The sequence below is a fragment of the Corvus kubaryi genome, unplaced genomic scaffold, assembly GCF_017639235.1.
Source record: "Corvus kubaryi isolate FWS band 111438036 unplaced genomic scaffold, C.kubaryi_AGA036_p1.0 split3-73, whole genome shotgun sequence".
NCBI lineage: Eukaryota > Metazoa > Chordata > Aves > Passeriformes > Corvidae > Corvus > Corvus kubaryi.
Window position 1 is genome coordinate 19,765,939 of NW_024582091.1, and position 25,667 is coordinate 19,791,605.

Consider the following 25,667-nt stretch of genomic DNA (forward strand, 5'->3'; position numbering starts at 1 on the left):
CAAGTAACTATGTTTTTTATTTTTCAAAATACTAATCTGATGTCTCATTTTAGACATTATGCTGGGAGAGAAAATAACGGTATGTAACAAAAAAAATCAAACTACAAAAGAGATATTAGGAAAGAATTTTTTTTGCGTGTGGCTGATGACCACTAGGAATATGAAGGCTGCACAACAGTGTAGAGGCAAATTAAAGATTGTGAGATCAGACACAAGAGCAGTCATAGCTTTCCAGTGCCTATTCTTGTGTGTGCATTTCACATGTGCTGTGATGGGCAGGGTGTGGTATAGTGTGATAGAAACAGTTTGGAAAGACTACATCTCATCCCAGCTATCTCTTAGCCTGTGAGCATCTCTGAGCTGGAAGTTTGTGCTGCCCTCCCTGGGTAGGTGCCCAGTACAGGCTGGTGCTTGCAGAGATGCACCCAAGTAACAGCATCATTTCTCCCTGCTGCTGCAGCTGAAGAAAAGAGTCTAAAATAGAGACATTTGTAATTTCTGCTATTGATTCTTGGCCCCACTCAAGTTATTTGGAGTGATCAGAGGGTACTTCTATGTCAGCAAGCAGCTCAGCCTGGTAGGAGCAGATCAGCAGGTAAAACCTTGGCGCCAAGTTCTCTATGTTTACTCCATGTTCCCGAAACATTTTTTGCTTTGGACTAGGTTTGTTCTGGTCCTCTGGCTCAAATGTTCCCAGTACTCAGATGGTACAAAGTCAAAAGACCAGTTATTGTTTCACACCGTTATGCTGCCATTAGGAAGTGGAGCACAGCTGGTGCACATCTGGAGCAGAGCTCCTGGTTTAACTTGAGTGCACACCAGTCCCAACCTACAGCCTAAAATGACATGGGGGAAGTGGCAGAGTTGCTTCAAAATCATGGTATGCCTCTGAACCAAAATGCTTCCCTCGGCATAGCTGGAGGCTGGCAAAATGAGGATTCCCCAGCACAGAGCTTGGGGATAAAAGGGAAAAAAACAACCCAGCAATCTTAGTGGGACTGGGCCACATAGCTCAGCCAGCAGGAATGTAAGTCATTGTACTGCTGTCCTGGCTGAAACAGGGTATGCCCTCACAAAAAGGGAAGCGTCAACAAAATGAAATAAGATGAAAACCCTTGCTCTCATTGCTGTGGATTTTGTCTGCTATTGTCCACGTGCCATTAAAACTGTAATATAAATAGTTTGTCTGTCAGTGTGAGTGTCCCTGGTGTGTGGCCACTGAAATGCCCTAGTTCTGCCCAGACCTCCTGGCACGATGAAGGTGAGGTGCAGCTTGCAGGTGTTATTTCTGATTCTATCTTCCCATGGGCCCAGCATGGTGACAGAGAGGGACTGGGAACTGTGGCAGTGCTGCAGTGACACCATGTCCCCAGAAGGCTTGAGCACACTCAAAAACATGTTTGCACAGGTAAGATTACAGACTGAAGAAGTTTTCTATGTTTACTTAGTGAAATTTGCCATTTAAAGCAAAATGAGAAGAGGATGATTGGGCATTAAACATCTCTTCACTGCATTGAGGTAAATAGTTGGTTTGCAGCATCTACTTGGGTCAGACTCTATTCCAAGCTTTTCTGAGGTCCTTTACACCATACTTTCCTGACCATTATTGATAAGTAAATGGTAGTGGTGTTTCTGGTCACTGTGGAGGAACCTTCCAACCTAAGTTTACAACTAAACCAGGAGATGTTCTCTCTATAATACAAACTAAGTACAGAATTTCTTTCAAATATATAGGGGAGCACAGTTGCACAGGTTTCCACTGTGCTCTAACTGGCAATGGTATCCCCTGTCATACTCCTGGTAAGGCAGAGCTTCTCTCTGACCTCTCCCTTCTCTTTGATGCAAGCCCACCTCCTCCTCTTTTAAACAGTGTCACATGCTGTATGTTCCCTGGAACAGGAATGGGTTTTATCTTTGTGTCTTGATGAAGGCTGAATGCACAGTTACTTATAAACAGATCAATTTTTATCTCATTTTTGGCCCATAGAATTAGCTCTACGAAGGAAGTGTGTGTGGGGTGTTTATTGATGCTATTCTGTGTTTCTGTATAACAAATGGGGCTTTTCCCCTTTGTAACCACATGAAGAAGTGCAGTGGAATGTAAGCAGAAGTGGTAGTATGTAATGTAGTTATTATCTGCAAATGAACTCTAGAATGGGTTATTTTGCTGTACCTGATCTTGGTCCTGGCTTTGCTGATATGAAAAAATGTAACCTGTTTAAACTCTTTTGTAGGAGGAGTAACAAATACTGCACAGTATCAAAACAGACTCATGGTCTATGATCCTAAGCAGGTGAGTGTCTGAGTTATATATGTTTATATGTTTTGTTTTGCTTCAAACAGGTCTCTTGGCAAATGCATAAAAGGATTTTGTAAGGTTAAAAGCACTGACCATTTGAATTAGCGGTGTTTTAAATTCACTTTGTACTGATCTGTGAGTTTAACAGAATAATGGAGACCCCTGACAACTTATTATGTTTGTAAGCCTATAGGCATTAGAAATATCTTAAACACAGAAATGTGCTTTAAATCACCTATATTTATCAGTATTTATTTTGCTTGTTCTTTTTTTAATTTTTTTTCTTTTGTAATCCAGCAGCCCTGGGCAATGTATACTCAAAGTCAGTGTCCCCAAACCGCTGCTTGTCATTGGCATTCTGCTTTTAATTGCATATATGGGCCTTTTTGTTTCCTGCATACTTTGAGAACTGTACTACCTGGCCATGACTTACTCTGCTGACTGCAAGGGTGCCTATCATTTCATTACCCAAGCACCTAAAATATCTTTTAGGGATTATTTCATACATTATGTATGTGTTTTGATTAGGTTAGCATGGCTCAGTAACCATTTCAGAGGGTTAGGGCATGGTTATGCCCTCTTGCTTGTATTAGGAATTAAAAGTCCTAAGCTTGCAATCAGAGTTGCATAGCCTGATTTACACCCACGTGGAAGAGTATTGACATTTCTGATTGTAGGATAGGGGCTTTGATTGCTGTATTTGGAAAAAAATTGTGCCAGGAAATACTTCTGTGTGGTTCCCACTGACTTTTTAAAGCATAGCACATATGGGGCCTGAAGCAGAAAGCAGGAGAGACACACCTGCCTCGTTCTTTTTGAGGTGCAGTTTTATCATTGACTGTACAAATGCTGACTGTCCTAAATCCAAGTAGCAATTACAGGCAGCAATCTTACTTTGCTTGTGAGGGGGGCATGTGTTTGGATACCATGTCTCTACTGTACCTTTCACTTTATTTCTTCACTTGCTGACATGAAAGTTGCCCCCCAGAATAGCAGTGGTCGGGCTGCCTCAGCGTGCTGTGCTGACGGTGAGGAACCCGGCCTGGTGCGTGAAGAGTTACAGAGGAATTGTGCACTTGCATTCTTCAAACGGGGTCTGCTTCGTGTTTGTACACACAAGCTCTTTTTAAAAATTCTGCTGGCATATTGTTTACGGTGGGTACTGGAAACCATCACATCTGCTTGCATCTCGCACGGAATCTCAATAGCTCTATCACGGAGCCCCAGCGCCGGCTCCTGCGCGAGGCCTTTGTGGCGAGTCGATAATGCCTGCCATCTGCCACCGAGCACACAGCTACCTGCCAACAAGCCGGCTGGGCTGACCTCTGCTTCCCCACCACTGATTAGTATTCACACACCGACTTATTAGAAATGACCCTGCCAGGCCCCTCTGTTTCGCTGCCTTTGCAGCGCTTTGAGGCTCACCTGGCAGGCACTGCAGTGGAGGAAGCTAAAGATATAATCAGGGGATGCAGGCAGGCTTTGCAAAGCAGATGGTGTCTATAGTCTGGTGTTAAGAGACTGGACTACTAATGCGAACATTAATGCCTAATATTCAACTATTACACATTGAAATGTATAGCTATATATTGCAGAGGTTAAAAGGCAGAAGGTTTAGAGGCTCTCGAGTTGCTGCACATGTATCACAAAAAATTTCCTCACAGATTCTTAACTTCCTCCACTTAAGTTAATCCTACCCGTTGCCAGGTTGTTTGATTTGGTAGGCATAGCAGGAGCAATTGTTTTCTCAGGTATAAAATACTGTGCTTTAATCCTTTGTCTTCCATGTCTTTTTGCCTCTCCCCTAAACAGGTAAAATTCTTGAATATTGTTAATGAGTAAGAAAAATATGGAAAGGGTTGTAACTTTGTAATTTCCCACAAATAAAGGGTTAACTTTAAACCAAATGCATGAATCATTTGAGAAGATTCTTTAGGAAATTATTTTTCCTGTTGCTTCATTCTCCAAGGATAAGATCAAATAAGCTTCTGAATAAAGAAAGGTAGAAGAATTTCTCTTCTCTCATAACAGAGCTCATTGGTACAGATAATTTTAGCACTGTATACAAAGGAGACATCTAATAGTCTGGTTTAAGGAGAATTTGCTATGGAGTTATAAAGAAAAAAAAAGACCTTTGAAACCTGATGAGCTAGACAAAAAAAAATACAGAGCAAGAAGTACCTTTAAATTAATGAATTTAAATGTGAGAACTGTAAACCACATGTTGAAACTCCAGTATCCTTAGTCAGTGTTACAACCAACACACATGTTTAGCATATGAACAGAACAAGTATATGCACTTGTGGTTCCTGACCAAGGCTAAGAAGAAACCAGACCTGTGCTGCTGTTTATTGCACTACCAGTATAGGTGTGTCTTTGAGCAGTGCTTGGACAAGTTCCCTCTCTTCCCAGAATAAGTGGTTAAGCCGTAGCCCGATGCCACAGAGGAGAGTGTATCACTCCATGGCCGCTGTCCAGAGGAAGCTTTACGTGTTAGGTGGGAATGACCTTGACTACAACAACGATCGGATCCTGGTCCGTCACATAGACTCCTACAGCATAGATGCCGACCAGTGGACCCGTTGCAGCTTCAACATGCTGACAGGTGAGCATTGTACAAAAGGGGAACTCACTACTGTCGAACTGAAACGTATTTTCCCTTTAGATGCCTTTAGTATGTGGAACTCCATGACTTTGCTACAATTGCTTCTGATTTAGGGACCACTGTTAGCCAAGAAGACACTTTTCTTTACAGTTCTGGCATTCAGTGGTCTACAAAACATTTGTTTTAGCACATTGTACATTAAATTTTGAAGAAGGTGCAGATAAATTTTATTTAATTAAGCAGTCATTAAAAATAATTTGGTATAATATTATCAGTATTGCTTTTTTAATTCTCCAAAAGCTTGCCTGTGGTATTGGTTTTAGTTCCCTGTTTGAGTGTATAAGAGACTGATGTTTCTTTACCATGTAACATCATTTTGTAGTGGTTTCTGCTGGCGTTATAGGGCAAAGCTTTCACTGAAATCTGTTAACTTCTAAACAGTATCTTCTTAATAAATTATCCGAAAGCAGGTGTCCTTGTTGGAACTCTGTCAAGTCAGAAGTGAATTGAGCACTTAGTTAGCTATAGGATCTGTAAAGTTCTTCTTGACTTACGAGTAAGAACTGTTACAGGTGTACCTTGCAAAGCACTGCAACTCACTGTCCCTGCCACCCAGTCCACCAAACTTCACCTGATACAATTCCCTGATGTATTATCCCCTTGAATCCCAAGGGGAGACATAGAATCATAGAATGGTTTGGGTTGGAAGGGACCTTAAAGATCATTTCGTTCTAACCGCCTGCCATGGGCAGGGACACCTCCCATTGGACCAGGTTGCTCAAAGCCCCATCTAACCTGGCCTTGAGCACTTCCTGGGACTGGCCATCCACAACTTCTCTGGGCAGTCTTACCACCCTCAAAGTAAAGACTTTCTTCCTAATATCTAGTCTAAACCTACTCACAGCTTGAAGCCATTAACCCTTGTCCTGTCACTGCATGCCCTTTTAAAAAGTCCCTCTCCAGCTTTCTGGTAGGCTCTCTGCTGGTACTGGAAGGCCACAATTAGGTCCCCCTGAAGCCTTCTCTTCTTCAGGCTGAACATACCCCAATTCTCTCAGCCTTTCATTGCAGGAGAGGTGCTCCATCCCTCCCATCCACTTGGTGGCCTCCTCTGGACTCATTCCAACAGGTCACTGTCCTGCCTGTACTGAGGTCCCCAGAGCTGGACACAGCACTCCAGGTGGGGTCTCACCAGAGTGGAGTAGAGGGGCAGAATCCCCTCCCTGAACCTGCTGGCCACGCTTCAGACAGGCATGTGACACCTTCTTAGAGTAGCACTAGCAGTAGGGTTGCTTGGTGTCCAAGTCAAGCCATCAGAGTATTTGATGAACACTGGGGAGAGAGGCAGAGATTAAAAGGAATTACACACAGTCAAACAGAACTGGTTTTTCACGTGTCTTTTGCTCACTAATTAATTATTTTATTATCTGGAGGAACTGACAGCCTTTGAGAAGGATGTAATCTGATTTGCAACTGCAGAACTGTGGCACCGCAGGCACTCTCCTCATTCTGGAGCTGACTCTGTGCCATTAAATGCTTTGCTGTGAGGCAGCCTCCTCTCCACTGCCTGCAGGTTGTTTCCACAACCTGCACCTTAAGAAACTATCCAAGCCTTTCTTTCTGTCTGTGCAACTGGCAGTAAATGTGCCTGGTGCACTGTGTAGTGCAGACTTTTTTAAGGCTATTTTTTTCCCTCAAAACATCCAAACTTGTTTGGAGACTGTTGCGATGGGGATGAACTTGCACAGCAGCTCCAGCGATTTTCACCGTGCTTGCACCTGGAGGAGCGGGGCTGAACAGGTGTGGGCAGCATGTGAGGAGCTCTCAGCCTCTGTGGCTGAGGGGCATGTGGGGACCCTGCCTGTCACCTGTGACACACCTGAGGAGGGAGCAGATGGTCCCCTGCACAGCCACAATATTGCTCACCTGAGCTATCCCTGGGCAGCACCAGGTGGGGCTCCTGCAGAGAGCAAAGAAGTGCCCCCACGCCTCACCTTCGCTCAGACATGTTGGGGATTCTGAAAGTCAAGTTACTGCCAGGAGTGTTTGCATCCCATTATAGAACTCCAGCATTTGGTGTTAAAAGGGTTAATTAAACATTGAAAGTGGTTTCTATTTCCATTTTTGCTTTAGGTCAAAATGAGTCTGGAGTTGCTGTCCACAATGGTAGAATATATTTAGTTGGTGGCTATTCGATTTGGACAAATGAGCCTTTGGCATGTATCCAGGTGAGCGATTTAGGTTTCTTTTAAAGTCTTTTCCAATAAATTTGCAAGGATAAGTTTTGCACAGTTGTTATTAAAAAAGGAAAATACATGTGAAGTGGAGAGATTAAGGATATTTCTTATGCAGTCACTGAACTTGCATAAACAGAGAGGAAATACTGTAGATATTAAAAGTATTTCCAGATGAGCCAATAGATGCAATTCCTCTAAGATACTCCAGTAAACCAGGGCTGAGTTATCTTTCCTTTGGCAAGATTTGGATAAAATAATGTGTATATATTCACAGGTTACACAATCAAGTTCAAAAGGAATAGGGCAGCAGAAATGGGTGACGGGGCTAAGAATTTTTCAGCCCATATTGTGATTTTTCTTTTCTTTCCAAGTTGTGTTTCTGAAGGGCAGCCAGAGTAAACAAGTTGTTCATTGACCAAGTGCAGTCAGCCCGTGACTTGCCCTACTGCTTACTGCTTTAAAGCTTCAGTGGAAGTTTTTTGATCCCTGCTCTAGGCAATAGGTTGTCCAACAAACTCTTCTGCTCTCCCATCTTTTATAAAAGCAGCTCACCTGCAGATCCATGGATTTCAGGTACTTCGGTACAGAAATTTGGAATTCTTGTATTTCTGCATGTCTCTGAGTGAAGCAGCTCTGCATCACAGCCATTGCTTTGTGACCAGCTGGGCAGTTACAGACAGAAACTCTTGTTTATGTCTCAGTTTCTGCACTTTTGCTGATAAACAAAATTTTCATTTGCTTCCAACTTTTTGGATTTTAGAATTTCACCTCCAAACTGTCCCATAAGACTAGAAGTTAGGCTTAGCATAAGAAGGGAGTATATTAGGTTGCCACACTGCTGGTCTTATAATGAACACTTAGTAGCATGAATTTGTAAAAAGTAGATAATGCAAGATAAACAGTTAAAAATATGCTCTGGTCATTAGTATAATTCTGTTTTAGCAAGTTGTTGGATACCATACCTAAAAATTTATTGGAAAAAGTCGTTCAGGCTGGCTTGGATATAGCTGACATATAATGCTTAGATGGAGTAATAGCACAGTATAGAGGTAGCAGCTGTGCTCCGCCAGTGGGCTCCTTTATAATCAACAGGTACTTTGCAGTATTGCACCTGGGTTTAAATACAGCTTAGTGACAAGCAAAAATGATCTTGGGATCTTGCTTTCTTAAATGGACATTTGTCCACATCCCCAGACTGATCGTGAACTGGCAGTCTGTCTGACACAGTCCCCACATAAAAGGGAAAAGAAATATGAGTGATTTGGCAGAGCTCTGTGTGCTGTCCCTCCTCAGCTGTTGGCAGTGTGCCTGGCTTTAACCAGCAAAACTAGCCCTTTTATCTTCCAGTTGAGGAAAACTGAGGTTGATCGCTCCTTTGGAAGAAAAAATTCCACTTTTCTTCAAATACCTTTACTTACTTTAAGTCAGTCATTTCTTTGGCATTCCCATCTTCCATAGAGCTTCTGTGCCCCCTATACACCACTGAGCTGACAGATGATTTGTGCTTTCTGCTAACAGGAGCCCTTCTGTGCAGGGTAACCCACTTGCACAGCTGCACCTTCTCCTGCCAGGAAGCAGGATCCAATGTCACCGTTTGCTCCCGAGTGCCTGTGCACTCAGGTTTTGGGTTGGGTGATGAGAACAGCAAATGGATCACCAGATCCATAAATAATCTAAAAGTTATCTGAAACTACCATTCCACTGGGATGAGTAGTAAATACATGTGGTGGGTGCCAGCAAATTTGTTTCAGCTTTTTTCTGTGATCCCAGAAATATTTTGTATGCTTTGACATGCAGGTGCTGGATGTTAGCAAGGAGGGGAAGGAAGAGGTATTCTATGGGCCTACGCTCCCCTTTGCTTCCAATGGAATAGCAGCCTGCTTTCTCCCAGCTCCTTACTTCACGTGCCCCAACCTTCAGACTCTGCAAGTGCCTCACCACAGGATCGGCACAATGTGACGCATTCCTTGCGCTTCACAGAACCAGAAGTGGAGGGGGAAAACATCAAACCTGTGCATAGAAGGGTTCCTCTGGGTCAGTGAGAAGAATCAATCCACTGCTGCTTTACCATCACACATTTGTCTTAAAGTCAGATGACAGCAAGCAGGAAGGAAGCTACAAAACCTTTGTGCGGTTTCTCCTCAGCCTCAGATGCAGAAGCAGATACCTGAGAGCGTTGGGCATTTCTGCTGGTGACTACTTGCTACGTGTCTACTTCATTTCCTTACCAACTTCATCAGGCATTGTGGATGCTCTCAGCTCTTCCTGGGCTGCTGCTCTTTGGAGTCTGCACTTTCAGTTGTTCACCAGTGGCGCTTTCAAAGATGATAAAACATATCTGTTTATGTTGACAAAGATGATATAATACTGTGCTAATTATGCAACTTACTTGATACCTTTGGCAAAAAGAATAACAAATGTGTTGACTTCCAATTCCAAACTCCATTGTTTACAGTTTCTCATTTAATAATACTTCATTTGAAATTTAAATACTTCAAAACAGATTAAAACAAAAAAAACCAAGCAAGCCCAATAGGATATGAGGAACAGATAAAAACTGTCTCAGCTGAAAGGCAAAGAAAATGAAGCCTCATGGTTAAACTCAAGTCTGAACTGAATGTGTTTGTCTAAGAATCTAAAGATTGTTTGGGATGTCATTTACCAAGGTCTACTACCAAATAAATGTTACCTTCTGTCATATGATCAATTCTTCCTGACAGCTGCAGTCTTTTAATGGTGGAGATCAGCCTCTTTACTGTATAATTAAAATGTGCCATTTACTTAATATTTTTAATATCCAGTTTGCAAGGGGTCACCACATTTACAATTATCAATGAACAGTCTCATTTTGTCCAACATATGGTCCCACAAATCACTGGTCTCCAGAGGCTAAACAGGTGTAGAACAATGTCAATATTTATTTATTTATTCTTTCAGTTTATATAGTGTGTCTCCATTCCATTCTCCAGGCATATGCCAGCTCACAGCAAATAGTCTAACCTAGTGTATTTTGGCTTTGCTTGGCTACTGCAGCCCGTCTCTTATCTCTGTGTTTTATTTACATATTGAGCAAAAATGTCAATGTTTGTAAATATTAACCAAGCATGTAATTAAATCTTTCTCTATTTCTGATTTATGGATACTCTGCACTTCTCTGCCTTACCTACTGATCAGCTCCCTGCCACTGTGCTGCCTGAGCAGACCTATCAAATTCCTGCTGATGCTCCTGCTAATGCCACATGTGGAATATGCTGCAGCAGTAGCCTGTGCCTTCTGGACAGGAACAGGTTTGACTTTGTCCAGTGAGCAGTGCTTTCAAATCAAAAACATCTTTTCGCTTTTAAGGGTCTGGTTACAGGGAAGTAACTTTATTACCATTTCTGTCTCCCGCTGGGCAGTGGGACATCACCTTTCCTTTTCCATACTTATCAGGTTAGACTGTTTTATGGTTGGTTTGTTTTTTTTTTTTCTGAGCTTTCTCACTCTCGTTGCCTCAAGCAGAGCTGCAGCTGCACAGTCTTTGCCTGGCACACTGACTCAAGTTACTAACACCATCTCCTGTGCACCAAGTAAGCCTGCATCCAGGCAGGACTTTTCTCTATGCTGCAAGGGAGCTGGATAGGCTGTACATCAAGACATATTTTAGTTTCTTGTTTTAATTTGTTTGATCTCCTGGAAATCTGCATGCAAAGAACAGCTCTCTGAACAGGCCATTTACAGAAATTGTATTGCTGTGTGGGCTGCAGGGTCCAAGCCCCACAAGTATTCAAACTTTGACTTAGGTGGGGCTTTCAGGGACACAGACAAAGTACATGTCTCATTTTCAAGAGGACGGTGGCTAAAATAATCAAAACCTGTGTGCAGGGGCTTTGAGTCTCATCCCCGAGGTACCACACCAGGTGAGTGATCAGTTTTTGTTTCGGGGGCAGAACTGACACTTTCTGTTTAAGCCCAGTGCACTTCTGGACAATAGTGCAAAACATGTTTTCTGTCTCAGCTTAGTTTGGAGGCTTGTATTCCTAAGTCTCATAGCTTACCACAGCTGTAGCTATGGAATAATTTCTAAACTGCTGCCTCTGGAGAGCAAGGGGAGGGATTAGGATGGATCAGGATGACTGCTGAGCAGTGGCAGAAAGTGGCAGCAGTGACCTGGGTTTGAGAAGAAGAGGGGGGCAGCTTCCTTATGCAAAGCAGCATGTGCCTCTTGGTTCGAGGTCTGAAAGGCAAGAAAGTTATTTATCATGTTTGTTCTGCCCCTTAGACACTTTTACTGCTCTGGTTGTTATCACCAATTGTCTGCACTGTGAATGGCAGTTTTAAACAGCTGTGCAATTGCATTATATTGGTTAGGGGTACCTCTGCCACAGAGCCTCAGGACAACACATATGCTCCTATTAGTGTCAGGATTCTGCTCTGGCTCTTAATCATCAGGCTCTGCTGATTACAGAGGTCTTTCACAGCAACCTCTGAGTCATTTAAGATTTTGCATTTCCTATCTGCGTCTTTCTGCTTTTGTTGCAGAACCTACAGGACAGATGGAGGGTGCTTTGCTGCACCTGAAGTCAGAAAATGCCTCATAGCCCTTGCCAGATGAGCAAAACCCAGTTAATTATTGCCAGGTAAGAAAAGGGAACAGTGTGGATGCAAGAGCAGATAGAGAGCACCCTGCTGTGGCTGTGGGGTCTCAGCTGGAAGGAGTGAGGATGGGAGAGCAAGGCTGGCTTCACCTGCCACCTGCAGCTGTGCAGAACTCCTGCAAAGGCTGCCTGGTGAGCTGAAGTTTCTGAATCACCATGTCCTCGCTCTGCCATCCTTGCATTGAGCGTCTCTGGCTTCTGAAATTGCCATGGTTTCAGAATCCTATGTGTGACCTCCAGATCCACCTGTGATGTTCTAAATTTTGTACCATTTTGGGCAAACATACAACTCTGAAACCAACCTTCGTCCCTACCCATCCTACTGGATTTGGTATGTACCTCTGACATGAGTTTAGTTCAGTTTTTCCACACAGCCTTAAAGCTGTCCAGAACAATATTATTTCTACACTTTTTGGTTCTGTCAGAGTCTGATCATCACAGTGTGAGAGCAGATGCCAACACAAGTCATTTACCCAGCTGGGAGTGTTCAAGGTCATGGGACAAGCTGCAACCAGTGAGAACTCACTGCTGCTTCAGGGAAAGTGGTGTTCTTACCAGTGAATAATGCAGCAGCAGTCACTGACTGTCCTGTTTGGAAGACAGTGCAATTCTGTGCCCTGAACTCCTTAGATTTACGCATTAAAGCTATTTATATCTGCAACTAAGACTTTTGGGCCACAAGGTCTAAAGAGCTGAAGAGCTATTCTCTGATCTTTTTTAGGCCACTCCCATAAAGAGTAATATTCCATCCTTTATATAGCTTTAATCAAAGTATATAGTTTAAAGTCTATATATTTTACCTTTGAGTCCTAAAATGTGTTATCAGCTCTTCTTAGCTATAAATAACCACAAGGGAATCAGCTGCTTTGTGCTTTTAATCAAAAAAATACCCAATTTTCACAAGCAGCAGCACCAGCAGCTTCTTCTGCCACTTTGGTGTCTCTTGAGTATTTCACACCCAAGTGCTGACTAAAGAAACTCACGTGTTATGAGCCAGTGTGCAGCAGTTCTGCTTCTGTACAGTAATGTTGTTGTAATCCTTCAATTTCTAGTTGTGGCTTACAATTTTCTTCTTAGTTTAGCAACTTTTGGGCCAAGTTCCTGACAGAAGAGCTGAAACTTCTATAACTCTTTTTCATCTAAGCTTTGCCTTCCCCAGTTACCCTCCCCCAAACCTGTACAGACATTTAGTACATCAGTTGCAGAATCGTGGAGAAATAGATAATTGAATATTCACACATGCAGAAACAACCCAGGCAGAATGTGGAACAATGTGGAAACAAGCACGAAAAGAGGCGGCATCTGTTTATTGAAAATTAGAATGTAGAATAAATTAAGAGGGCAAGGTTAAAACACTTCATCTGCAGGCAGAGTTTGTAGGGAGGAAGACTGCAGGAAGTTTAGCACACAGACTGTATATAAAGGACTTATGCTGTTCTGTTTTTGCAAAATGAGTTGGTTTTTCTTCCCTCCAAGGACACGTTATAAAGGGATAAAGTGTCCACATAAAGAATGGTTTTCCAATAGAGATGATTATATATAGCTGCTTCACAGTAATGCCAGAATTAAAATGCTTAAAACATTAATGTTGCAATGCTTCAAGTACTGAAGAACAGAGTAAGTATTTTTAGCAATACCCTCAATTCATGTAAGCAAATGCTGTGCTAATTTTTCCACCAGTGCCTATGCAGGTCATGCTGGGCCTTTCTAAAGCAAATAATAAATTTAGCAAATTTACATTTTTTATGCCTGTTTTGGTGTCATTCTGCAAGGAGAAGGGTAGAGCCAAGATAGTGTTTGATGCATTGACAAATCCAGTGAATTTGGTTGTAATGTGGAATTACTCTGCTGGCATTCCACAGGCCTGTAAAGATACCACATCTATAAACAGAGGATCTGAGCTTTTACTTTTTTGTTGTTGTTCTGTACATACCTTTGCACTTTGTACATTAAGCTTGCTAAAGGTTTACCACTTTAAAACTGCTCAAGTAGACAAAAGCCATATCCTAGTCATTCATCATAAAACAAGCTTAATTATGCTAGGACATATTGACACTGCATCAGATTTTTAATCTTCAACATAATTTTATAACCATTGCTAACAGATGGGCTGATTACACTGAATTTGAGTTTTAAGTAATAGTTAAAAATTCTAAAACATGATCAAACTGGAAATACCCATTGCATACATAATTATGAAAAAAGCTACTAGAAGAAGGAAAACCAGAGTGCCATAAAACCTCTTTTTTGTTTCCTGAGGGAAATATATTGCATTTAAGTGCAGAGTTAAGTGCAGAGTTATCAAAGTTCCTTAGATAACCAAGCAGTTTATGCTATTGGCAGCTCCTCTTCAATTACAGCAGATAACACAGGACCTTATTCTTTCCATAGGTCTGCTGCTCTATTCCAGCATAAAAGGTGTGAATTTTTCTATTTCAGAAGCTCTTTTTTATTGAAACATGCACCCCCCCCACCTTTTTTTTTTTTCATTGAAAATGAAAGCAAGGAGTAATTTAAATTACCATGTTTCTGCTCTTCAATAACAATAACAGATGTAAAATTCTTTTGAAACAGAGGGACAACTTAGTGAGACTAATGGAAGTCACATATGAATTCTGAACAGAAGGTATTTTTTTTCATGTTATCTTAAGGTTACTAAAGGAAAGATAAGCCAGACTTCCCTCTGCCTGCCATTGTTCATCATGTGCTGGACATCTGTTTCTTATCATAGGGATGATAATGGGTCAGAGGTGATTGGTATCCTGAATTCTGGAATAGAATACTGTCTATTCAGATCTCAATTCTATACATTGTGGGAAAAAAAGGGTGCTTAGTATATATACACACATAGTCCTCTTATATCCTGGAACAGTCCTCTGGCCAAGGAGATCAGTGTGGAAAATGCTGGCAAGGCTTATGATGACTCTGTTTCAAACAGGTATCCCATCACCAGTATTAGCATTCCAAACGAAAGGACACTGGTCACAGACTGGGCAGCATGCTTGGGACAAGAAAAAGCTTACTGAAATTAAATATTTTGTTAAAACCCCACTGACAAACAATGATTCTGTAGTTATAAGTAAGATGTCTGCTAGTTTTGGCTGGGGTAGAGTTCATTTTCTTCACAGGGGCAGGTATGGGGCTGTGTTTTGCATTTGTGCTGAACACAGGGTTGGTAATGTAGAGATGTTTTTGTTATTGCTGAGCAGGGCTTCCACTGAGCCAAGGGCTTCTCTGCTTCTCATACTGCCACACTGGGGCAGGGGCTGGGGGTGCTTGGGAGGAGACACAGCCAGGACAGGTGACCCCAACTGACCAAAGGGACATTCCAGACCATGTGACATCATGCTCAGTACATAGAAGTGGGGGGAGAGGAAGGAAGGAGGGGACATTTGGAGTGATGGGTTTGTCTTCCCAAGCTTTGTGCTACACCGTTATGTGTGATGGGGCCCTGCTGTCCTGGAGATGGCTGAACACCCACCTGCCCTTGGGAAGCAGTGAATTCATTCCTTGTTCTTCTTTATTTGTGTGCCTTCCCTATTTATGGCTTTTGCCTTCCCCATTAAACTGTCTTTGTCTCAACCCAGGAGTTTTCTACCTTTTACCCTTCCCATTCTCTCCCCGATCCCACTGGTGGGGGAACAGCTGTGTGGGGCTTGGCTGCTGGCTGGGGTTAAACCATCACAACATTCAAAATAACTTATAATACCACCATCATTTCATTATATAGATGGCTTTGAATGATGAAATTCCCCTGAATTAGGTACTCTAGCTACAATTTTATTTTCAGGACCTTTTCACCATCAGTTGTGGAATTTACAACTGCAGGAAGCATCCATCCTTGCAAGCAGTGTTATTTTTAAACAACATACTGGGAGACACCCTTACCATCCAATAAGTAAAATGCTGCCCTAGTGCTACAAAACTGCAGGCCAAAGGAAGAGCCTATAAAAGCTGAAATCAGGCTGTCACTTCATGGTACCACCTCTCTGAGCAACCTGTCCCAGGGTTTCACCATCCTCATAATAAAAAAATTCTTCCATATATCTAGTCTGAATCTACCCTCTTTTACACCAAACTGTTCAATGTCAAATATTACAGAAAGGTTTAATTTAAATAATGTTTATTGCCTTAAGCAGCCTTTATACAGACAACATCTAATAAGACTATATATATATATATATATATTTAGCTTTTAAGTTTTTTCTATATTGTAGTTAAAATAAGCCTTTTCTTTGTTCCTCCTAACTGGTTTTGGACTGCTGTTTTGGTGTATGCTTGGTAAGTCAGCATAAACTAGCACTCAGCAAGTCTTCCTCTTGTTAATATTATTGGAACTATCAGTCACATCTGCAAATGTCCATACCAAATAAATAGACCAAACCACATCCTCCATTTGGCAGTGGTTGATGACTATGATGCAAAATGCCTTATTTCTGTTCGCATTAACTTTGTGACAGAGAAGAATGATAATTTCCAAACTGTTTAAATCAGTTTCTCATCTGCCAGGAGCTGCTAAGCATTTCCATAAAGTCTTGTTTCTTTTTCAGAGACTTCCAACCACTGCAGATAGTATTAAATGTCTTTAATAACCTACTAAACACATCATTAAGTGCTTTGTTATAATATCTGTTCAATCTTTTAAAATCAGAGTCTTCACTTTCAGGAAGTAGTACTGCAGTCAGACATCTGTTCTGGGATCCACTGTGTGGTAGGACTCAAGTGTCAAAGGCATCTCAATTAATTTCTCTTGGAGAGGGATGTTTTATATTTTTTTAAAAAAAGTTTTTCAGAAGCAGAATCCTCCTGGGATGAATAAAACTCCTCCCAGGTACATAAGCTTATGAGAAGCTATAATGCAAGATCAATAAGTCACTTTCATAATGAAAAGAACCTCCATGTTCTGCACTATTAAGTGGCCTAAAGAGGCTTTTAGTTACTGCATTATCTGAAGTACCGATAGCTGATTTAGGCAAGAAGATTATCTAGTTAGACTTGATAAGATTACTGTAACAAAAGGGAAGCTGCTCTGAACAAGATTTTAGGGATTTTTGTGGAGCTATCAGACACAAAAATAATTTTTCCTTCCTGTTAACATTGTAAAGTTAAAACGTGAATAACTTTAAAAGTAAGAGCCTGCTCCCCGGTGTTGCCATTAAGGGCAAACCCACTCCCAAAGTCCAGTAAGTAGTTTCAGAAATTTTCAGAAAGCTTCAGATTATTGAGGGAAGTGAAAAGTGTAGATACCACAACCATTAATAATTAAAGTTTCCTGAGAACTTTATAAAGAGCTAGATCCACCCTGGAAAGACCCAAAACACAGCAAAATATTTGGAAGATCCAAATTTCCAAGCAAACAGGAATAATTATTAGCCTATCATCAAATGAGAAGTATTTTCATTAGAAGTCTGTCCTCTCTTCTTTTTCCCTCCCACCTTTCACTCCTAGTCTAAGTGGATAACTAATAGTGTCATGACTAATTAGAAGATCATGGGACCCCTGGAAATGACAGGTTAATTTTAAGATCATAGCATTGAAAAGGAAGAGAACAGGAAATCTGAACCTGCCTCTTCTTATATTACCCAGAAAGAAAACAGAGCAGTTTTACAATGGAATATGAAATACTGAAATGTTTTAATACAGGTGGAAGATTAAGACAGCTATATACATTCTGTGCAACATAAACATGAAAAAAAAAATGCTCTCTCAACACAAGCTTTATCACACTTGCACAACTTCTGAATGCACTGCATTCAACACGTTGAGTACTAGAAGGCACACATTTTTCTCATTCTACTAAAATAATAAATTAGAAATTACAGAATTATTATTTTCTTAAGAAAAGACTGAATAAGATTTTCAGAAGTACACTATTAAGAGGGACAAGGTCTCATTCAATGTGAACTAAGTTGTGAAATTCTTTGAAATCCTGTCTTGTATGTTGCAATATAGGCTCTGTTCATATAGATACTGAATATGTAATAAATTAGCTTTCAACCTTTCTATTGCTATTCAACAGGATACTGAGTTAATCTTCAAATGCATGACAATAATAAAATACCACCAATTTTTTTTTAAAATTAATACATAAATTGGGGGGAAAAGCAACCACAACAATTGATGCATGTATTTTCATTGTAAAGATAAAGAACTTGTCTAGTCTGTTGTAGACTGTAGTTTTAGACACCAACAATGTCATAACGTCTGAGAGAAAAGGATTAGTCATCATCACACTACTGATCTGTCTCATTTTCCAGTTTTTGTATCTCATTTTGTCCAGCCTCTGCGAGGTAAGATAAGAGTCTCTTATAGGCTTCTCTGTTGGGGGGAAAAAAAAAAATCAAAACATGTAATGTGTTATTTTAACAATCTCACACATCCTAGGAGTAAAAATGTGTAATTCCCAAACACATTGTTTAGATATTGGGATATTAAAACATGGTAACTTCCTGACACCTATTCAACTTCTTTGTTTGCTGTGACTCTTTAGCATGGCCAGATCAGAGGAAGAATAAGGACTGCATTGTTTATGGCTAGAAGTGTAGTGGAGATGCTTAGAAGCCTACTTGTTTAGTGAACTGCTGTGAAATAGAAGTTCCTCATTTAAAAATGTGGAGTTTCCAAGGCCTAGATGAGATTAGCATTCAGACTTGACGATGTTTGCTCTCTCATTTCTGCCTAAGCTATCCCTGTGACTCTCACCACAGCACAGTGATGTGAGCCCCTGGCACTTGGGTGCAGCCCAGCACTAACCCAGATTTAGACCACCATCCTCAACCAAGGACAATGACTGTTTTAAAATAAACTGGGAATTCAGAAGGGAACTGTCACTCAAGTGGATTTCCAGAAGAGTGCATATGTGTTGATGAGACTTTTCACCTTAAGTTCATTCTAATACTCTCCAACCTAGACAGTGTAATTATTGTTGAAGTACTGCCTCTGACATTTAGGTCTTTTCTAATTATCTGGTTTTGTCATGAAATATTAACTTGAGCAAACAAAACTGAAGTTTTCTTACTAGTTCCTTGCAATAACAACACCAGACATCACCACTATAAGCATTTAATGCAACTTCTGAACCTTACTTCTTTTATAGAGATGGGTTTGCACTTTCATGTCTACAGTAATTGTACTGAATATGTTAATACAACATTATTTAGAGGCTGGGACTGAAGAGAGAGAATCAGGTGTTCTTGAAGAGAGAAAATTAGTGTTCTTACAATAAAATGCTCATAGATCACCTCAGGCTGCTGGGTAATGGAGCACATTCTAAATACAAATTACTAATAGAAAACATCGGCAACAGATTAGATAATATATAAGGTTTAAGTGATGAGGCTAAAGGAAATGTAGCTCTTCAGTAATCTCCAAGCATATATTTCAGGAAGCTCAAACAACCTGCTTGCTTTCAGTATTTCGTAGATAATGGGATGAATGTTACCATATTAACAGTATTTAACAAAAGAAAAACAAACAAAAATTTTAGCCATGAAATACAGTATCGAAGGATGAAAAGCAGGTCGTGTGGAAATCCTGCATATAACGGTACATCAGGCTGACCCTGGGCAAATTCTCTTAAATAAAGGGAAATGCAGTTGTTGGTATTAGATAGTAAAAAGTGAAAAATATAAGTACAAATAATTAAGTACATTTTTCATTAAATGGAAGATTAATACCTTGTGAGTACCCTTTAGTGTCTCAGGAGTCACTCTTGCACAACTTTTGTCTTTTGGACTTTTTATAGCCCAGGCCCTGCCAGCACACTTCAAAACTTCCCCAGTGTGTGGCATGAGTGGATCCTTCCCTTTGAGTAGTCCGAGGATGTGCAGTAATGCAAACCCTGGGGCCAGTTCCTTGCCCAGACCACAGGAGAGCCACGGGCAGCCTTCCAGTGAGCAGCACTAACAGGAGGAGCCCTTTTGGCTTGGGTGCCACACGAGGCAGAGCTTCCTGGAGTTTTGTAACAATGCTGAAAGGCCAGTGCTGCATCTGCACCCAGAGACACCACCCTCCCCACACAGCTGCTCCCCTCATGTGCCATTTCCTCCTAATGCCAGATGGATTCACATGTCAAATATTTCCTAAGTTCTTGGGGGGCAAACGGAGGAAGTGTGAGCCTGCTGTGCCTATTGGAGCCAGCCTTTCCTGGACACCCACAACTCTTCTAAGTTTAGACTATGAGAGAGCTCTTGAAACTAAGTTGGGGGTATTTCTTTTCCAACCATCTCAGATCATACCTACTAATACTATAATTTTACATATGACCCATAAAGTCCTCTAAAACAGGAACTAACAGGAAAATTCTTAGGGTAAGGAATTCTTAATTCTGTTTTGCAACATACAGTACAGAGACAACCTGGATTCATATAAATTCTTCTGTGGTCTGTGGACAAAACAAAACATCTCTGGAAATACTCAACAAATATAGATGGCTTAAAACCATGAAAGGCTTGAGTTAAGAGAGATTTCTGGCTGAACACACTTAAAATCACTCATTTTTGAGTGTCTGCGCTGCTGTCTTAACACTGCTTTCTTTCAAGAGAATAAACATCTACTATTCATTGTCAAAAAATAATATTAAATGAAAATCAAACCTCTGTGCAGCATTTCTTCCAAGGCCTTGTTTGTGCTCCGAGTCCTTCAAAGACTGTGTGATTGTGGGAATCAGGCTGGTAACGAACGTCCGATCCAAGACTGCCACTGTTTCCAGTATGCTGAAAACCCGGTGATCATAGACAGCAGTGTAGTCCTGGATAAACTGCCTGAGGGGGATACAGAGGCATTTAATGCAGGGTCAAAACTAGATGCAGAGAACATGCCAAGAACAATTGAAGAGTCTAATCAGAACAAGCAATCTGGCTGCACAGCAATTTTCATATTGTTACACTGGAATACTCTACCTGGAATACTTTCTCTAAACAAAGCCATGCTTTTGAAGCCTAATGCTAAAAATTCCACACAGTTATTTTCAAGTAATCTGGCAGATTCTGGCGGCTGTTTCACCAGGACTGCCTTGTTCCAGAGCACTTCACTTCATAATGTGTGTGAATGCAAAACTAAACTATATATTCCTTATTTAATAACTAATAATTGTAATAAAAAGACTAACAAAACAAGAGTTTTAGATTCAAATTTGCAGAAACAACGTTGGCACTTCTTATAAAGCTCCACTGGATCTTAACTGGGGCAGACCATTGGATGGAAGCACATCCATTTGCCTTCCTGAGGATTTGAGGTCTTTAAAGACCACAGATTACATTCAAATCAAAATTAACGCCCTAGGGATGACACATCCCATGAAAGTGATGTACCACATACAGACTGGCATTCCCACAAACACCCATTCTTATTTTGGTGAGTTTCTCTAGAGCTTTCACCTAGACGTGACCCAATAAAGCAACAGTGTGTAAGGGTTGCAGAATGTCTTTGGGTGCCAGGTCAGGCACCTGTTCTACTGTATCCATGTGAGATACAGGATTCATTTTGCAGAGCTATGAAAGGAGGATAATTTACATTATAATAATCTATTATTGTCACAAAATCAAATAAAAAAAGATAAGCTTGTTATATGAAGATTATCTGCACTTCAAATTTGGCACACACATCTTTCACAGCACTATTGGCATTCCTGAGGAGTTTTTCCCATTGCAGGAGTAACACACCTCCTTACTGTATGCCTCTCAAAACTACCTCACCCCTGAGGAAGCAGGTATGTCTCTCAATTCTATTTTTATGCTCTGGCTTTTTGGCAAAGCTGTGTTCAAACCCAGTGCCAAAAGTACCATTACTTAAATACCATAAACAAGCAACAATGCAGCATGTTAGGATAATTAGTTATTTTAAGAAAACATGTTTGCTGTCAATTGGCTTGCAGCAGCTTTGCTGCCAGTTGGCATATTTTCTGGTTACCTAAATACAGAAGTCAGCTGGGTGGCATGTTCTCCTCCTGACCCTGCTTGGCAGCCTTCTACCATGTACTGTACAATGTCTGTAGATATTTTTTTAACTGCAAAAGAAAAATCACAAGATTCACACAGAGCTCTTGAACTGACCATCTGGAGAATGTCTTTCATGAAGACAAAAATTTTTAAATGAGGAAGAAAAAAAGGTTTCATCTTTCTTTGATGCAAGTGAAATGACTGTGAGAGCACTTAGATTGGCTGTAAGGAAGAGAATGAGTCATGGTTTTATGCAAAAGTCTTATTTTTACCACCATTATCCTTTAAACAGGTTTTTAAATACACTATGGTCTTTTTAAGTTAAAGCCAAGAGATACACATTTAGAGGAAATAGAGGTTTTATTTAAATGTTACGTTCTGTTTATATTCCTTCATCGTTCCTATTTGATTCAAAAGAAAGGTAGCGACAGCATTATATCCTGCTCAGAGCTATGTGGATCTACTCTGTACTTTCAGTGGTGGAGATTGTTCTGAAATGCACCCTAACTCTTTTTTTAAGGGAAAAAGTCCTAAAAAACCCAACAAATCCCCCCTACTATTTTCTCAATAATTGTTTCCAAAAAAATTCCCAAGTTGCAAGATACAGCTCTTCCTTTATAAAGGCAGAACTGGGCTGCAAAGACTTTTTCAGAAGGGTGTGGCAGAGCCCTGTCCAGGCAGGCAGGGAGCTGGTGGCTACAGCAGCACAAGACTTCCAGCTCATTCCCCAGCACATTGCAAGGTGGGTACGTAGCTTCCAGCAGATATGGCTGTGATGGCAAAAGGGGGAAGAAAGTTGTGTGATGATTGAGCTAATTTCCTAAGCACATCTTGTCCTTGAAACTATTATACACCAGAACCAAAAAGTGCTTCATTAGAGAAAATTCCCAGGAGAAGTCAGAGGTGAATCCAAATTTTGCTTAAATGCCTCTCTAGGAGCAAGAAATGGAAATTTTGAGCTCAGGTACCTTTATTATACAATGGTGGGGTGAAAAGAGTGCTTCGTTCTTTAAGCAGCTAAAAATAAAGCTGTTCTTGCTACAAAACAAAGCATGCTAAAAGAAGAAAGAAGACACAAAGATACCTTCAGAGAGCAACATGCTACTTTTAATCCATTTATAATGCCTCTGTGGGGAGAACATACACTTGCCTTATTTGGTCTCAAAACTTTAGGTGGAAGAAAATTTCCACAATTCCTAAGTCTGGAGGAGATTAGGTGGGAAGGATGGGGAAAAAGGAAATGACTTCAGATTCCTGAGAAGTTGATTAGTTCATTAGAGAGTTAAATGAGGCAGGACTTCTCTGCTTGAGAAACAGAAGTCCCAGACCAGTTAATGAAAAAATCAGCCTCATGCAGTTTAGCTGGCCAAATTACCTTATTCACCTCATCTGAGAGTCTTAAATACTGGGATGAAAGATGCTCAGCAGTGCAAAAATCTTGCAGGTGTGGAGAGATGTACTTAAAGCAAACAAATAACTCACCTTGCAGCTCATTAACCAGTACCAAGCATTTCAATGCGGCTGGGAGAACCAAGTTGATGTCACACAGTTCAGTGCTCTGAGTTCTCTGAAGTACTTCAAGAATGAAAGCAAGAACAGAGGCCAAGCGAGGAGGTGGAGCATTCCCTTTGAACTGCAGGTAGTTTTCACTGGGAAGACAAAGCAAGCCAGAACAAAGTCTATGACTTGGGGTTTTTTTCCATTCAATGCAAGCACCATATACCTTAAAATAACTGTGATATTTCAGCAAGAGGCCTATTACATAGATTTCTATCTTTATCTAGGCTCAAATAATGGCTTCTATTTGTCTTAGTCGTAGCAATGACTCCCAGTTTGTCAGAGGACAGTGATACCTTCTGACTCTTCTATTGAGAGGGGAATAAGAAATAAGAGCAAGCATAATTACAGTTAAAAACCCAAGTGTGACAATTAAAAGCTAAACACAAAGGTAGCTTCATAATATAATTGACTAGATGAAGGAATCAAGATTCTAAGATCCTAAACCAACATCCACAATACAGCTGTTGCTCAGTTACGTTATTTTAGCTTCACGTGCTTTTGCAAACTTACAATCATACTTGTGGTAACAGCTCTGTTGTTACACTGGTACTGTTGTTTTATTTTTGTCAACAGTATTTTGTAACAGGACAGCCAATGACTGATTTTGCTCTGTCAGAATTAACACAAATGTCTCCAGTATAAAATCTGGTACAAAGATAAAAGGTAACCTGTCGATCTGCAACAAGAGCAAATTTTAACATCGCATACAGGGAGTGTTGCAACTTTAACACCTTGATTTGTTCCTTTTCCACAAAAGGATACAGGAATATGAACTACTCTTGGTTTGGCACCACAAATTAATGAAATCTGAAGACAGTAAGTTTGAATTGAAGCATTCAGGACAGAGGAGCGCAGGTGAAAGAGAACACAGCTTTCATTCATCAGTCAACAAGAGCACTCCCAGAACCTTAAAAAAAAGCTTTTAAGATACTTAATATTAGGTACAGTTATCTACTCAAACAAGGCACATGTGTTGACTGAGTGATGCATCAATTAAAAACCAGCATCCTTATCAAAAACTCAGTAAAGGGTGCTTCTACAAGTTTCAAATGAAACCTGACTTTCAGAGCTCTGGGTACTTCATTGCACTGCTTCAGAGCACTGGTGTGACTTGGCAAATGAAAGCTATAACATGTACAGTTCTTGTATCATGTAGTCTTACTTTAATATTAGCAAGTCCAAAATCTTCTGTCCCATTAATTACTCTGAAAGTTTCCCACAGATTTTTTTTGGGTGTTCTTCCACTAAAATAGTCAGCTCTCTGGCCTGAATAATATAAACTTGATGGTGTAGTTCCCTTTCCTCTCTGCAGCAGCAATACATTCACTGGCTTTCATACGGCAAAGCGGCGAGCAAATTGCACCTATTTGTGTACAGACCCCGTGACTGCCTCATGACCACCCAGCAATTTGCAAACCAGAGTGCTGCTCAGTTCTAACACATTCTTCCCAGATCACTAAGGAATGTTTCACATCTAAAAAATCACTAAGTGCCATTACACCTTCAGAACTTTCCACTCTCAATCCCCATGTTCACACATGCATGTACACATTCAAAAGTAATTTTAATAAGATGACGAAGTTTGGGTATCCATAAGTTAAAAACATGTCAGAACTAAGATTGTGAAATCTTAATTCACTCCCTTAATGTGTGAGAATCAGGCTTTACTTACAGGATTGCCTATCATGCTTACCCAAGATCAACACTGACATTCTTTTTCTGATCAACGTGTATACCCACTCTTTAACAAATAAAAATCCAATTACCTTGGATATAAGCCTGTATTTGAGGGGGTTTAAATGCTTTCCTAACATGGACAAAAAGTACAGATTGTTCACTATTCTGTAGTACATAAAACAAAGTGTCAGCCTCTGAGCAGCAGAACACAGATGTGTAGCTGCTGTTGACATCATGTCAGTGGTGACAGTGCAATGAACAAGTACTGTCTCCCTGCCTCTCTGTCTTCCTCTTCCCACACCCACAGTTTTCCATGTCCCCTGGGCAGCTGGCACACCTGTGTATGCCCTGCCTGACACAGTGTGACAAGGCCCCACATGCACAGGTATCTGTGGCAGCTCTAAGCACTACAACTCTGTGCCCCTAAATACAGCGTGAGACACACACGATGATGTCTATCAGAGCATAATCTTTCTAGAAAATTACTTGCTTTTCATGTGACCTCCTGCAATATTTTTTATTATGGCCTAGGACCTTTATCCTTAATTATTCTCTCCCAAATCCTTCCAGTTTTACTCTCGTGGTGTATAAACACCATCCTTCCTTTGCTCCCTGCCCAGCAACTCACAGGCTCTTCCAAGAGCCACACCGTCACCTGAGAAGAAAGCAGAGGCCTGAGCTCATGAGCTGTTTGTGAAATCCGAATCTGAAATC

The 25,667-nt window shown here is 40.8% G+C and overlaps 2 protein-coding genes across 9 annotated transcripts in view; one reads left to right on the top strand and one right to left on the bottom strand.

Annotated features, from left to right (window-relative positions):
- The window catches only part of KLHL32 (kelch like family member 32), a 122,536-nt gene extending 112,261 nt beyond the window's left edge, over positions 1–10,275 (top strand). For 6 of the 7 annotated variants that reach the window (XM_042016604.1, XM_042016602.1, XM_042016607.1 and 3 more), the window contains 4 exons: positions 2,235–2,293; positions 4,712–4,904; positions 7,038–7,132; positions 8,939–10,275. In XM_042016604.1, coding sequence (XP_041872538.1) covers positions 2,235–2,293; positions 4,712–4,904; positions 7,038–7,132; positions 8,939–9,100 — 509 coding nt within the window. In that variant the 3' untranslated portion in view covers positions 9,101–10,275. Of the gene's footprint in view, positions 1–2,234; positions 2,294–4,711; positions 4,905–7,037; positions 7,133–8,938 lie in introns of those variants that run through there. The other variant, XR_006014122.1, reaches the window with a different exon arrangement.
- A 7,118-nt stretch (positions 10,276–17,393) lies between these two features.
- Positions 17,394–25,667, bottom strand: part of MMS22L (MMS22 like, DNA repair protein) — a 90,984-nt gene continuing 82,710 nt past the window's right edge. For both annotated transcript variants that reach the window (XM_042016601.1, XM_042016600.1), the window contains exons 22-25: positions 23,199–23,365; positions 21,688–21,784; positions 20,373–20,540; positions 17,394–18,096 (exon numbers count right to left, since the gene is read on the bottom strand). In XM_042016601.1, the coding sequence (XP_041872535.1) occupies positions 18,012–18,096; positions 20,373–20,540; positions 21,688–21,784; positions 23,199–23,365 (517 nt within the window). In that variant the 3' untranslated portion in view covers positions 17,394–18,011. The remainder of the gene's footprint in view (positions 18,097–20,372; positions 20,541–21,687; positions 21,785–23,198; positions 23,366–25,667) is intronic.